Source organism: Sorghum bicolor, chromosome 8 (assembly GCF_000003195.3).
Source record: "Sorghum bicolor cultivar BTx623 chromosome 8, Sorghum_bicolor_NCBIv3, whole genome shotgun sequence".
Lineage (NCBI taxonomy): Eukaryota > Viridiplantae > Streptophyta > Magnoliopsida > Poales > Poaceae > Sorghum > Sorghum bicolor.
In genome coordinates, this window is record NC_012877.2 from 48972306 (window position 1) to 48985083 (window position 12778).

General features: G+C 40.7%; 2 protein-coding genes across 2 annotated transcripts; one reads left to right on the plus strand and one right to left on the minus strand.

The window, feature by feature from the left end:
* Positions 2860 to 9882, plus strand: LOC8064101 (vacuolar protein sorting-associated protein 26A). Its single transcript, XM_002442132.2, has 11 exons — positions 2860 to 3069; positions 3967 to 4041; positions 4143 to 4217; positions 4299 to 4371; positions 5086 to 5130; positions 5833 to 5944; positions 7025 to 7091; positions 7270 to 7314; positions 8316 to 8371; positions 8469 to 8644; positions 9346 to 9882. The coding sequence occupies exons 1-11, from the start codon at positions 3067 to 3069 to the stop codon at positions 9531 to 9533; spliced, it is 915 nt and encodes a 304-aa protein (XP_002442177.1). The 5' UTR covers positions 2860 to 3066; the 3' UTR covers positions 9534 to 9882.
* Positions 10046 to 12778, minus strand: LOC8064295. Its single transcript, XM_002443173.2, has 3 exons — positions 12299 to 12778; positions 12097 to 12167; positions 10046 to 10583 (listed from the first exon to the last, which is right to left on the minus strand). Exons 1-3 carry the CDS (start codon positions 12651 to 12653, stop codon positions 10254 to 10256), a joined length of 756 nt encoding a protein of 251 aa, XP_002443218.1. The 5' UTR covers positions 12654 to 12778; the 3' UTR covers positions 10046 to 10253.

Sequence of the window (12778 nt, forward strand, 5' to 3'; positions counted from 1 at the left end):
GGAGGGGTTTAGAGTTTGATGCATGCTTCAAACTTTCCTCTACCGCTGTTGGATTTGGTCTGGTTGATTTTGAGACATTGATTTTGATGGAGAGAAAATCTTGTGTGCATTTTACTATGTACACAATGGTTGAGACCCTCAGCGGAGGTGGTTTTTTTGGGTGATCAAAGCATAATCCTGTTGGGTAAATTATAATAGAGATATCTTTTATGTGGTCGCGGGAGGGGTTTAGAGTTTGATGCATGTTTCAAACTTTCCTCTACCACCGTTGGATTTGGTCCTGGTTGATTTTGAGACATTGATTTTGGTGGAGACAAAATCTTGTGTGTATTTTATTATATACACAATGGTTGAGGCCCTCTGCTAGGTGATCCAAGCATAATTCTGTTAGATAAATTATAATAGAGATAACTTTTTAGATAAAGGAAACAAACGTTCCAGCTCATGCAGTTACGGATAAGTGCACTAAGCTAGATGATCTAGAACCAAAGTACTAGCATTTAAACTATATGAACTAATATGAAATATATTTAATAAATTATTTATTTATTTAAATGCTATAGGTGTTAAGATATTTATAAAATTAGCTAAAGTTAGACTATTTTGATTTATAATAAAATCAAAAGAACGTATAATTTAAACCTACAAACTAGGAGAAATCATCCACCTTCATTGTCCATCCTTTTCCAAGTATATAATGAGGTAATTCCTCATTAATTCGATGCAAAACCTGGAGAAGAGAGAGCAAAAGGAAACGTTTTTTCACAGTAAAGACAAAGGTCTATCTGGATCTCTTATAAGAAAAATAAGAATGGGATCTACCCCAAACCTATTATTTAGAGGTTTTCACTTTGTAGAGCCAATAATTATTTGGCAAAAATTACTATTGGACATGCCAAGTGATGGCTCTTTGTTGGCGGACACCTATTTTCGAGCGATTTCTGAAAGATACTCTAGTTCTTGACAAATTGGTTGGTAGACACTATGTCTAACAAAATACTTTTATAATATATATATAAAATTATATAAGTGCCCCAAAATTATACCATAAAATCTTCTAGACTCTACATGATGAGAACCACAAAAATATTATTTTTCACTGAAAATGATTATTTTGCCTCTCTTCATAAATCAATAAAGTTAACCATGGTTAATTTGTTCATCTATTTGTAGAACACTAAAAATCTTAGAAAAATCACAGAATACGTACATCACCAAATCATGACAATGCTAAAAATATTAGCTCAAAATAATAAAGTTCACAATGGTGCATTTAGTATAACTGAGTTATAAATTTATCTCCTTTGAAACTTAATTGATATATAAAACTTTATTATTTTGAGCTAATATTTTTAACATAGTCATGTTTGCGCAATCTATGATTTAAATCTAAGATTTTTAGTGTCCTACCAATACATGAACAAATTAATTATGGTTAACTTTGTTTATTTATGAAGAGAGGCAAAATAGTCATTTTTAGTGCAAAACAACATTTTACTATGTGGTTCTTATTATGTAGAGTATAGAAGATTTTATGGTATAACTTTTAGGGCATTTATATGATTTTATATCTATTTTATAAAAGTATTTTATTGCGCATGGTATTCACCAACCAATTTATCAAGAATTGTAGTGTCTTTCGCTCAAAAATAGTTGTTCACTAGGAAAAAGCCATCATTTGGCATGTCCAACAGCAAATTTTTTCTGATTATTATAAAAAAGAGATATCTTATAAGCATCTCATATTTTTTCTAGAATTCAGATTTTACAGATTATACAGTCACTGTCTAGAATCCAGGATCTAGGCCTTGTTTAGTTACATCCAAAATCCAAAAAACTTTTTAAGATTCTCCATCACAGTGAATCTTGCGGTACATACATGGAGCATTAAATATAGATAAAAAATAACTAATTACACAATTTGTCTATAATTTGGGAGACGAATCTTCTGAGCTTAGAGCATCTCCAACAGTTTGGCAAAATTCGTTTCTCAAAACTTGTTGTTTGGCAACTCCCAAAATAATATGGGGAGAAAATACATCTCATCTCCAATAATTTGACAAATTTCGTTTCCAAAAACTTAAAATCCCACTAATGAAACGAAGAGACCTGTTAAGCGAACGAAGAGCCCCGCTAAGTATAAGAACAAAGACCGAGGCCAAGCACGGAGCCCGCGCACATATTTGCGTGTTAGAGAAGGAAATATGCCAAGTTAGAAAAGATGGGGAAATTCACTTGGCAAATGTTGTGTTTTGGCAAGTTGCTAAAAGGATATGCCAAGTTAAAAACAGACTCTCTCCAATAGTTCCTTATTTTTAACTTACCAAAGTACGACACTTGAGAGCCTATGTAGGTTTGTTGTTGTAGTTGTTGAGATTTTTGGAGTTGAATACCTCACAAATCCCAACAAGGGGCATGTGTCCGTTGATGGAGTAGGATGCGCGCGCGTAAAGCGCGTGGAGCCTTGGCAACTTGCTAAAAATACCAACCTTAAGAGTAAATTTTCTTGTTTTGCTAAATTTTTAAGAACGACAACCTCATTTGGCAAACTGTTAGAGATGCCCATAGAATATCAAACTGTTGGAGAAGGTTTTCCTTTATTTTACTAAAAAAAATTATGGATGAGAAGTCATTTGGCAAACTGTTGAAGATGCTCTTAGTCTATAGTTGGATAATAATTATGGAATATAAATAAAAATGCTAATCCAAAAAATTTTTGATCTAAACGAGGTAGGATCCAAAAAAGACCCTAAATCAGAGCTGAAGACTCATCAGGACGACAGGACTGTGCAAAGTCCACGTCAGACACAGCCGCTGGCCTGCCCTGCTGGCCGTCCCGGTCCAGCTCAGATCGCGAAGTACAAAGTCGGGCCCAGCAGTCAGCCTCTCACACTCCACTTTCCCAACAGAAGAGAAAGGGCAGGCCCACCTCTGACCTCTCCCCTCGCCTCCGTGATCGATCTCCTCTGCCGCCGCATCCGATCTCGATCCCCCCGACGCGGTGTCCTCCGGTCAGCGCCGCCGCCTCCTCCCCTCGCCGGCCGCTGCTGTATCGCCGCAGCCGCCATGGTTAGTTAGCAGCACCCCTCCCTTCCCTCCTCTTCCTCGTCCGCCCTAGCCGCCCACTTCCACCCCCTCGGATTCATCGGAGCCGACCGAATTTTGCTCTCGGGGCGGCGCGACAGAACCGCGGCTCGGCGGGGCGATCGGGACCACCCGTCTCGCTCCAGATGGGCAGATATCCTGGGGGGTTTTGCTGTCCCACCTCGAACCTAGTGGCTCTAGTTCTGGTGCGGCCGGTGCGAGAAATTGCAGTGCGAGGTTTCGTGCTGCGGGCTGCTGGATTCGGATACTTTGTGCTCTGATTTCAGCAATCGCAGAGGCCTACGTTGAATCCGGTCGCTCAGTATGGGAGGCTGCTGCGCGGTGGTGGGGTCGCCCACGCTCAGCAGTAGGCTGTACCTCCTTTTGTTTGCTAAATTTGATCTTAGTTCTGCCCTATGTGTGATCCTTCCTGGGACAACTTGTGCACCAGGAGGGCTCACGTATTTCACTCGAGATGATGAGTAGTAGTCGATTTTCAGGTTCCGTTGTTTAGGCTGGGTACCTGAACTGGGACATCTTGTGCACCAGGGAGCCGGCCTCACCTATTTCACTCGAGATGATTAGTCATGGATTTTCAAGTTCCGTTGTTTAGGCTGGGTACCTGAACTGCAAATGCAACTACTTCGGTTGCAACATAGAAAAGTTCATTCACATGCCTGATATTGGACTATGACAGAGACAATATCCATGCTAATTTGGTTTTACTTAACATTGTTTTATAATTGATTTATTCTATGACCAGACCAGACAATTTTCTCATGAATAGTAAATGCTCTGCACATAGAATTTTCAGCTCTTAATTATATTCCCATGTGGAAATGCTCCTCTGATCTTTTCTGATCTATGGGTGCGCCAATTCAGAATTATATCATTGGAGCATTCAAGCCACCATGTGACATCTCCATCACATTCTCTGATGCAAGGACCAGGAAGCAGGTTTAATTCTTCATATCCTCGTGCTGCTACCAGTTGGGGTTCAAACTTGAGTTCTGCTTATAGCTGACAAGTGGTCAGTTTCTGCTGTTATTGTTTCACAGGTTTCAGTTAAGAAGGACAATGGGAAAACAACAATGGTCCCTGTTTTCCAGAGCCTGGAAACTATTTCTGGAGAAGTATGATTTCTTCATTCTCTTATTCTTTTCTATCTTGCTTGGTATCAAGCCTAATACCAGCTTGGGTGAAATGGTTTTCAGGTATCAATAGCACCAGTCCCAGGTAAAAGGATCGAACACACAGGTGTCAAGATTGAGTTGCTCGGCCAAATAGGTATGCTATGCTACCCTCTCGGCTGCTTGTTCTATCAATTTCTGCAGCAAGTAATTATGAGAGAATGTTTTTTCTTCTATACATGCAATGGTTACACTGGACTTCAGTTCTATAGATGCTGCTTAGGTTATATGACTTCACAATGCTAGTTATCTTTGTTTGATTTCATGATCATTTACTTTCTTGTTATGGATTTATCTCATTTTGCTATTGTATTAAGATGCTGTTTATTTTGATGGTTCTTACACACATTGGTAGTGCATACTGCATATGTGTTTTGCTATGGTGCTTTTAGATGGTTGCCATATCCAATAATTTCTGATGCAAACTGGAAGTGGTGTGCATTGTTCTGCATCCACCGGTAGCCTTTATATTTATGGTTGCTGAAATGTTGATTTATAGAGTTTTCTTAACATGTTCAGTTACAGCCTTCAGTTTTGCTTGACACGTTTTTGCATTACATGTCTTGTTCATGCTTTGCATGAATGCGGCTTCCATCCTGGATGAAAGTACTGGATGTTTGTGCATTTATGGAATACATTTTGCTGGCTTTTTACGAAATTACTTTCCATCTAGTTCCTCTGTTTTTAAATATGTGATGTTTAGCACGAGCATATATTTAAAAGGAGGGGGGGGGGGGGGGAAGTTTACTGTTTAATACTTGTTGCCCTCCTAGGCCCTGATAATTACAATGGATGACCATTTCTTTTACAGAGCTGTATTTTGACCGAGGGAACTTCTATGATTTCACTTCGTTAGGTGAGTTTCTGGTGCATGATATACCAATAGCTCCTACACTGGATGTGTGCAATGTCTGGAGTTGTTCTTTTCTTTTATGATAGGGTTCTTCAATTTCTGGGAACAGGAGGCTAGTTAGTAATTATTATCAAAGTATTATTCTGCTGCTAAATGCTGTGTTCTCATCCTTAGTTTCTGAGCTTTATATATTTCGTTTGTTCTGTATCATTATCTTCTGTACCTTAATGCTTAAGTGACTAAATCTTTAGCCCTCTTAGGTAAACCATTGAATCCTCCAAAGGGGTTGTGATGTGTCAATAGAATCCTATGAAGTCAAAGTGGGTGTTACAGTTTACAAGTTACATCAACATTTACATTCATTTTTGTTAATTAATCAAATGTTTACAGTTGATGATTCGTTTTTTTAAAAAATAAAGTAAAGTGAAGCCCTATGGAAGCTTTCAGGTTCAGATTTATCAAGGCAACGAGAAAAACAAATGAAAACCACTTCTTTTAGTTAGATTGCTGGTGTAAAACCAAATCGCCTGTCTTGGCTAGAAAGTAGAAATCTTGGTTAGTACCTAAGATGTCTCAAAAGGGTGTCCTCAACTTTGTGTTCTGCTAGTGGCAAGTTGATCAAGTGCTACTGATGATTGCTCTGCATACATGTTGTTATTTTGTGAGAAGCTATTATGACTTGAAATGCACTGTTTGTCCATGCAGTACGTGAATTAGATATTCCTGGTGAAATCTATGAAAGGAAGACGTTTCCATTTGAGTTTTCAACTGTTGAAATGCCATACGAGTCTTACAATGGGACAAATGTCAGACTGAGGTAAGCAAGTGCTACGATTTAGAGCTGGACTTCTATTATGTTTTATTTTACATTTTTACTTTTACTTCTGCTAAAGATTTTAGTGATAAATTTTGGTTTTGCAAAACTCCTGGACCATGTTTGGTATTGGTTTATCTTACGGATAACTTGAAATTTTGAATTTAGTTGCACTTTTGAATTTGCCCTGTCTAAATACTGTTGTTCACTTAAAATCTTTATTTAAATGTTCCAAGGCCAAGATTTTTATATTCCTAGTATATAGTGTGAAAACTAGTTACCAGTGGCATTGGGAGGTTGCTATCTTGTCTGTCACAATGTCTAATATCTTCTTTCCAACGACTTATGATTTGGAACATGTGGAAAGCTTCATAGAAAATCTGACGTATAATACCTTTTACTGCCTTTACAGGCTTGACATAGGGTGGTGGTGTGGTGCCATTTGTGTAGTTCCATTGGTTAGGGTTGTGCCTTTCTCTATGATAAGGATACATGGTTGAATTGCTGTTTTAGAACACATGTCTTCCTGTGAAAGATGCTAGGCTGTAGTAAATTACAAATACACTCGTTGAATTGCTGTTTTAGAACACGTCTTCCTGTGAAAGATGCTAGGCTGTAGTAAATTACAAATACACTGTTCTTAATATTTGGCTACTAAAAATTGAGAGAGCCATCATATTAAGGATACATGGTTGAATTGCTGTTTTAGAACACATGTCTTCCTGTGAAAGATGCTAGGCTGTAGTAAATTACAAATACACTCGTTGAATTGCTGTTTTAGAACACGTCTTCCTGTGAAAGATGCTAGGCTGTAGTAAATTACAAATACACTGTTCTTAATATTTGGCTACTAAAAATTGAGAGAGCCATCATATTTTTCTCATACTTGTCTATTTCGGCCTCAAGAGATCTGATGGCTAGTCCACTGTTAACCATATCGCATATAAATTTTGCATCTGTATACTGTCTACTTGGGCCCCTCTTATGTCATTTCACTTGTTTGAAATGTTCTGCATAAAATGTTCATATGCCAGCGAAGAACTGAAGCATCTGTGAATACCAACTACCCTTTATGTTTTGCAGGTACATTTTGAAGGTGACAATTGGCAGAAACTATGTTGGGAATATTGTCGAGTACCGGGATTTCTGTGTAAGTTGTTAACTGCTGTTATACTTATCAGATTTTTTTTTGTTATGTTAATCACTATTCTAGTTTTGCCATCATTAAGATGAACTGACTCATTAAAGATAATTCTTAATTTAATGTGTTCCAGCAATTAGCAAATTGCAGAGTTTATTCAGAATAATGATTTCTATTTTGTTTGCAGGTGAGAAACTACTCACCTGTCCCTACAATCAATAACAGCATTAAGGTGAGGTCTTATTTTCTTATTAATGGGAACTTTTCATTTGATGCTTTTAAGATACTCTAGCAACTTAGCATATAACTTGACCATGTTAGATTGAACTGGTACAATCTCTCATGTCGGCATTGTGTGTGCCTGGGGCCTTAAAATGTTGACAAAATTTCTTTTCGCAGTTCATGTTAGCTGTGGTCAGTCAGTGGTCACAGCAGGTTCTAGAAACTCCTGAAGACTGTCTTTTTTCTTTCTTTCTGAAAACTCTGAACTTTGGTCAGTCTTGTTTTGATAAAATCGGATACTTCATAGCCCGCCCAATAGACAATTTTGTCCCCTTTTAAGAATTAAGAGTGGATAACTTTTTTTTAATTCGGACATGGTACAGGTATCAAATCTTGAAAATATCAGATTTGAAAGTTTGAAAGCAAGAAACGAGATAAATTAGCTTGTTGTTGGTTACCACCCCAGGTCCTTTTCTTTTTGCGGAAAACACAGTTCTTGATCTCTGAGTAACTAACTGTCTGATACTCTGATATGATATTACCATTCTGACCTATGACGTGATTGAATCGTAGATAGAAACCAGAAAGGGGGATGTTTAGATGTGCAAACAAAAGCCTTGTAGTGTCCTGACCCTACCTACCATTCTGAGATAGTTATATTACACATATGGCTGTCAGGCTGTCCATTCTGTGGCTTGTGTTATAATGTAAATGAAAATGAACAATGCAGTCCTGATGGTTTTAATTTGATAATCTGATTGCTCCAAGTATATAGATTGAACTGCTCTGATGTGATGGAGTTCATTAGAGCTACTTGACACCTTTTTATGATTTTAAACAGAGAAATTTAATGATTTATTTCTGTATCACTCTATTAAGCGATATACTTAACTGCATGTGTTTTTGCTTTGATGTGGTAAAACTGTTATGTAAGAATGGCCTTTCTCAAAAGGGTGAATGACTATTTTTATTTCATTGTGCAATTCATGCTACTGATATTCGCCTTCTCAGATGGAAGTAGGAATTGAGGATTGCTTACACATTGAGTTTGAATACAGCAAAAGCAAGTAAGACCATAGCCGTATGCCTATCTACTTTGTCTGTTCTGAGAAGTTGGTCACTTTGGAAACCTGCATGTTACTCATATTCCCCTTTTGTGTCCAGGTACCATCTCAATGATGTGATTATTGGGAAGATATATTTTCTTCTTGTCAGAATAAAGATAAAAAATATGGAGCTGGAGATTCGGCGTCGGGAATCGACAGGATCAGGATCTAACACATATGTTGAAACTGAGACTCTTGCAAAGTTTGAGTTGATGGATGGTGCTCCTGTGAGAGGTATGATAGTCATTTTGTTGCCACTTTTTCATTTTTCAAATTCTAAATGTTTGTCCTGTGCCCTCAAGTTTAGACAATGTAGTGATTGCCTCCTCTGTTGTGAAGTATTCATGTCCATTCTTGAGCTCATGGCTGCACTCTTTTTCACTTGTACCTTTCTCAATACCTCAACTTCAATGTTAAAAAGTACCTAAATACCTCAACTTGTGAGCAATTTGAAACATATATTCAGAGCTGACTAGGTAGTTCATTTTGAGTTTACTACTGACGCTGTTGGTTTTAAATAGTCATGTGGATGCTTATAACTGTAGTACAACTTTTGGCATTTTGCTGGGAAATAGATGTGGGTCCTGTCTGCAGTTAAATTAGGACTGGCTGCATGGATGCTCATCTTGGCAAACGGACCATGATGCATAAATTGACAACTTTTCTTGAGATGTTCACTGTCATGATTTGTCATTGTCCAATACCACCAACTGTTTGAACTGTGAATCTGATGCTGTTGTTGCTTACCTGCCTGTCCACATTGGAACCATTTGGTTGAGCTGATATTGGACTAAATTATGATCTATCCTTGAACTACACATGGATGGAACCAGGATTTGGTCTATTCTAGCCTGTAGCCTGCCCAAACTAGGCTCTGTAACATTTTTCAACGATGTTGGTGTCAGTGCTGCATACCTAATCAAATTCCTTTGCAGGTGAATCTATTCCAGTGAGGCTGTTCCTGACACCTTATGAGTTGACCCCGACTTACCGCAACATAAACAACAAGTTCAGCGTCAAGTATTACCTGAATCTGGTCCTTGTGGACGAGGAAGATCGGAGGTACTTCAAGCAGCAAGAGATCACAATGTACCGCCTCCTGGAATCTCCCCCGGCCTCCTAGATCCCAACCTGTAGCAGCATGTTCACCTCTCAGGTTTTGTACAAGTTGGCGCTGAGGTTAGAGCGATGTCCTGTATATAAACTCCAGAAGAGCGCCACAGCTGACTGCTGCTATGGCCATGCACGCCGCACTGTCGTGTTAATTTGTTTATGCTTTCGTTTTCCTTTCTACTCCTTCACTTGATTAGAACGGGGGTAGAATTACCTGCGTGTTCATTTATCGCCCTTGTGGTCTGCAAGAATCATGATGATATTATTTCGGCATTAGTTCATCTTAGCTGGATCCTGGAAGTTACTATGTAATTTATTTTGGTAAGTTGAACAATATAGAATTATCTGTGTTTCATTCATGCAAACTCCCACTTAATCTTGGTCGTTGAACAATCCATCGTCTGTTCTTCTCAGCCCGTCTACACCTAGCTAGCAAGCTGTTCATCAAGGTATCCAATTCTTCGTCCCTTGACTGCCGGGACGCTATCAGATCTCTTATACTGAGCAAGTAGCAGGAAAGTCTTATGGATGGCACACAACTCCAAATGCTGCCTCTTGATTCTTATTGCAATCCATGATTCCATGTCAGTTCTAAAACAGCAACAAAACACACAGACCACGGCAATCCGCATCACCATTTTACTCCATTATTTCCCCTAATAAATATGTCTAAACCTTCAGTATTCCACTATTGTCACCACTCACCAACACACCTACAAGACTGAGGACCTCAAGCCAGGAGCCAGAAATCCCTCTGCCGCCTGGTGGTGATGAGGTATCCGCCGCCTCGCCGGCTCTTGCGCCGGACGGCCAGCGCCGTGCACGCCGCGTGCTGCACGCAGTAGTCGGCGGCGCTGGCGCAGCCGCCTCCGGCACCGCCACCGCCGCCCTTGACGCCGGCGATCCACATGGACAGCAGCCGCCATGTGACAGAGGACCGCCTCTTCTGCCCCACGACGAGGAGCGACACGCCCTGCTTCCTCGCCGCCTCCACTATCGCCGGCCCGCGGTCCTTGCCGCCGCCGCCGCCGCCCTCCGCCAGGGAAACCTCCACGCGCACCTGGCACGGCATGACATGGCAGAACAAACACATTAGTACACGCGCGTCAGTCAGCTGCTTGCATTGGGCATCAAAGTCAAGCTGGAAATGGAGGGGCCATGATCCTGTCTGGGACGACATGCATGCATGATGATGATGCTCAGCACATGCATGCTGCTCTGTGCTGTTTAGATGTGTGTGATCTTTGCTTGCAATTGCAGCTCTGTGCTGTTGGCATCTTTTTCGTTCTTTCCCTTTGATCTGACGGTAATGGGGCCCTCTTTTCTTTGCATACTGTTTGGCATAGAATGCCATCGTCGTCTCGTGGGCATGCTGGCTGGACAGTTGGAGTGGAAGACTTTTTTTAAGTAGCCAGGGAACTGTTTTTAGTTGTCTGATTATCTACCAGTTGTACTATTGGAGCCATGTCTTATTGGAGTGCTGTTTTGTTCATTTGGTTGACATGGCTAAAAATATTGTTCGCTGATTTGTTATGAGAGAAAAACTGGCAGAAGCGAGACATTCACTGATTGAGGGACAGTTTTTCTTCTATGCTACCAAAGGTAAAAATATGCCATGGAGTGACCACCTGAGGACTAGGGTGTCGGCAAAGACTTTTACAGCATCAGAAATCTGTGATGTCACTTCACATTATTCTAGCAACGGAAGGTACAATCTAGGTCATTTTCATGAATTGCACGAATCAATAAACATTGGTCCTTGTCTGGAACACTGAATTCGACAGTAGATTTGGAGAGAAGTTGAATTTATGGGGAAAAAGAAGAAGAATGTACCGACGGTATAAAATTCTTGTGTTCCAAGCAGGCGTCATCAGTCAAAGCCACGCTACTGGTTAGGTAATAGAGTAAAGATCTCTGCTAAGACTACTAATTATCATAGGGGCATACACATGCTAGATTTCCATTTTTTGAGCCAAATTTGGGGATTATGGGGTGTGCTGTTGCGCTATGCATTTCGGCAGACACAAAACTATGGCGCAAACAACAGAAAAATGGATCTTCGTGAACAATTGAATCCTACTATTGTACATTCAATGTATTCTGTTGCATGTACGTACCAAAGAGAACAGAGCAGGACTGCAGGAGATGACCTGCTCAACAGATACTTTCTGTACCATCCAAAGATGTCAATTATTTAGGAGGAAGGACCAGGAATAGTTATGAGCTATCAGCAATGGATGGCATCAGATCAGGGACTCCTCTTTATACACCGTCACTAATAAGACATTGAATGCATACCAGTTCTAGCTTTGGAACACCACAACATCAATGCCAATCTTAATCTTTGATCTTGCAGTAAGTTAGTTAGTTGCGAGACGAAATTAGTATTGCAATTAGTGTCGCCTTGCAAATCTTGATGTTCTTTTAATACATCATCAAGTTTACTTTTCATTTCTTTGTCCATATAATTCCACTTGCTAAATTAATGCTTCTTGAAGCTAATACTACTACTATCAGAAAGAAAAATCATGCCCTCTTTTCTCTGTATCATTTGTGATTATTGCAGTTGTTACCTCTGGTCTCTTGGCCTGGCAGATGCTCCTCATTGCCTCCAGGTGCTGACTACTCCCTCTTGGATCGCGTCCTAATTTAATTCAGATGATTATTATGCACCAAACAAGAAAAGACCCATCTCCCTCGTTCTTCAAACACGTAATGATCGAAGTTTGTAATTAATCAGGACGCAAACACTAGATGATTACGCAGCTTACGCACGGTTCTTGCCGTTGCCGCCGCCGGCGCCGCCCCTGACGACGTCGAGCAGGACCACCGTGTCGCAGGGCCGGACGGCGTGCGACAGCGCCCACTGCAGCGCCGTCCGGGCCTCCTCGCTGCCGCCGTCCGCCGCCACCATCACCTTCCTCCCCACGACGACGGCCTCCACGCCACCCTTCTTGTTAGCCTCCTCGTCTTCCTGCTTGCCATCCTTCAGCGACTTGCATATGCCACCGCCGCCGTCGTCGTCGAAGGAGGTCTTCTTGTTGGCGCATATCGACAGCGGTGCGGCAGTGGACGCAGTACCGCCGGACCTGATCCGGTGGAGGCAGAAGGAAGAGAGCGGCCTGGCCATGGCGTCGGGTGTTCGCGTTTGCCGGGGTTTATTTCTAGCTCTAGCTGCAGTCTGCAGGGCGAATGAGGTTATTCAGAGGAGCTCAGAGGAGTGAATGAACTGAAGGGAGAGGGGGCAGAGTGGTA

What these genes read in the sequence shown, in the direction of transcription:
- LOC8064101 (XM_002442132.2), top strand. An exon ending in CTATGATTTCACTTCGTTAG is followed by an intron (nt 5,131 to 5,832) that starts GTGAGTTTCTGG and finishes TTGTCCATGCAG; the next exon opens with TACGTGAATTAGATATTCCT. An exon ending in TTTGAATACAGCAAAAGCAA is followed by an intron (nt 8,372 to 8,468) that starts GTAAGACCATAG and finishes TTTTGTGTCCAG; the next exon opens with GTACCATCTCAATGATGTGA.
- LOC8064295 (XM_002443173.2), bottom strand. Translation starts at nt 12,653, where the DNA reads ATGGCCAGGCCGCTCTCTTCCTTCTGCCTCCACCGGATCAGGTCCGGC. An exon ending in CGGCGGCAACGGCAAGAACC is followed by an intron (nt 12,168 to 12,298) that starts GTGCGTAAGCTG and finishes GAATTAAATTAG; the next exon opens with GACGCGATCCAAGAGGGAGT. An exon ending in GCCAGGCCAAGAGACCAGAG is followed by an intron (nt 10,584 to 12,096) that starts GTAACAACTGCA and finishes ATGCCGTGCCAG; the next exon opens with GTGCGCGTGGAGGTTTCCCT.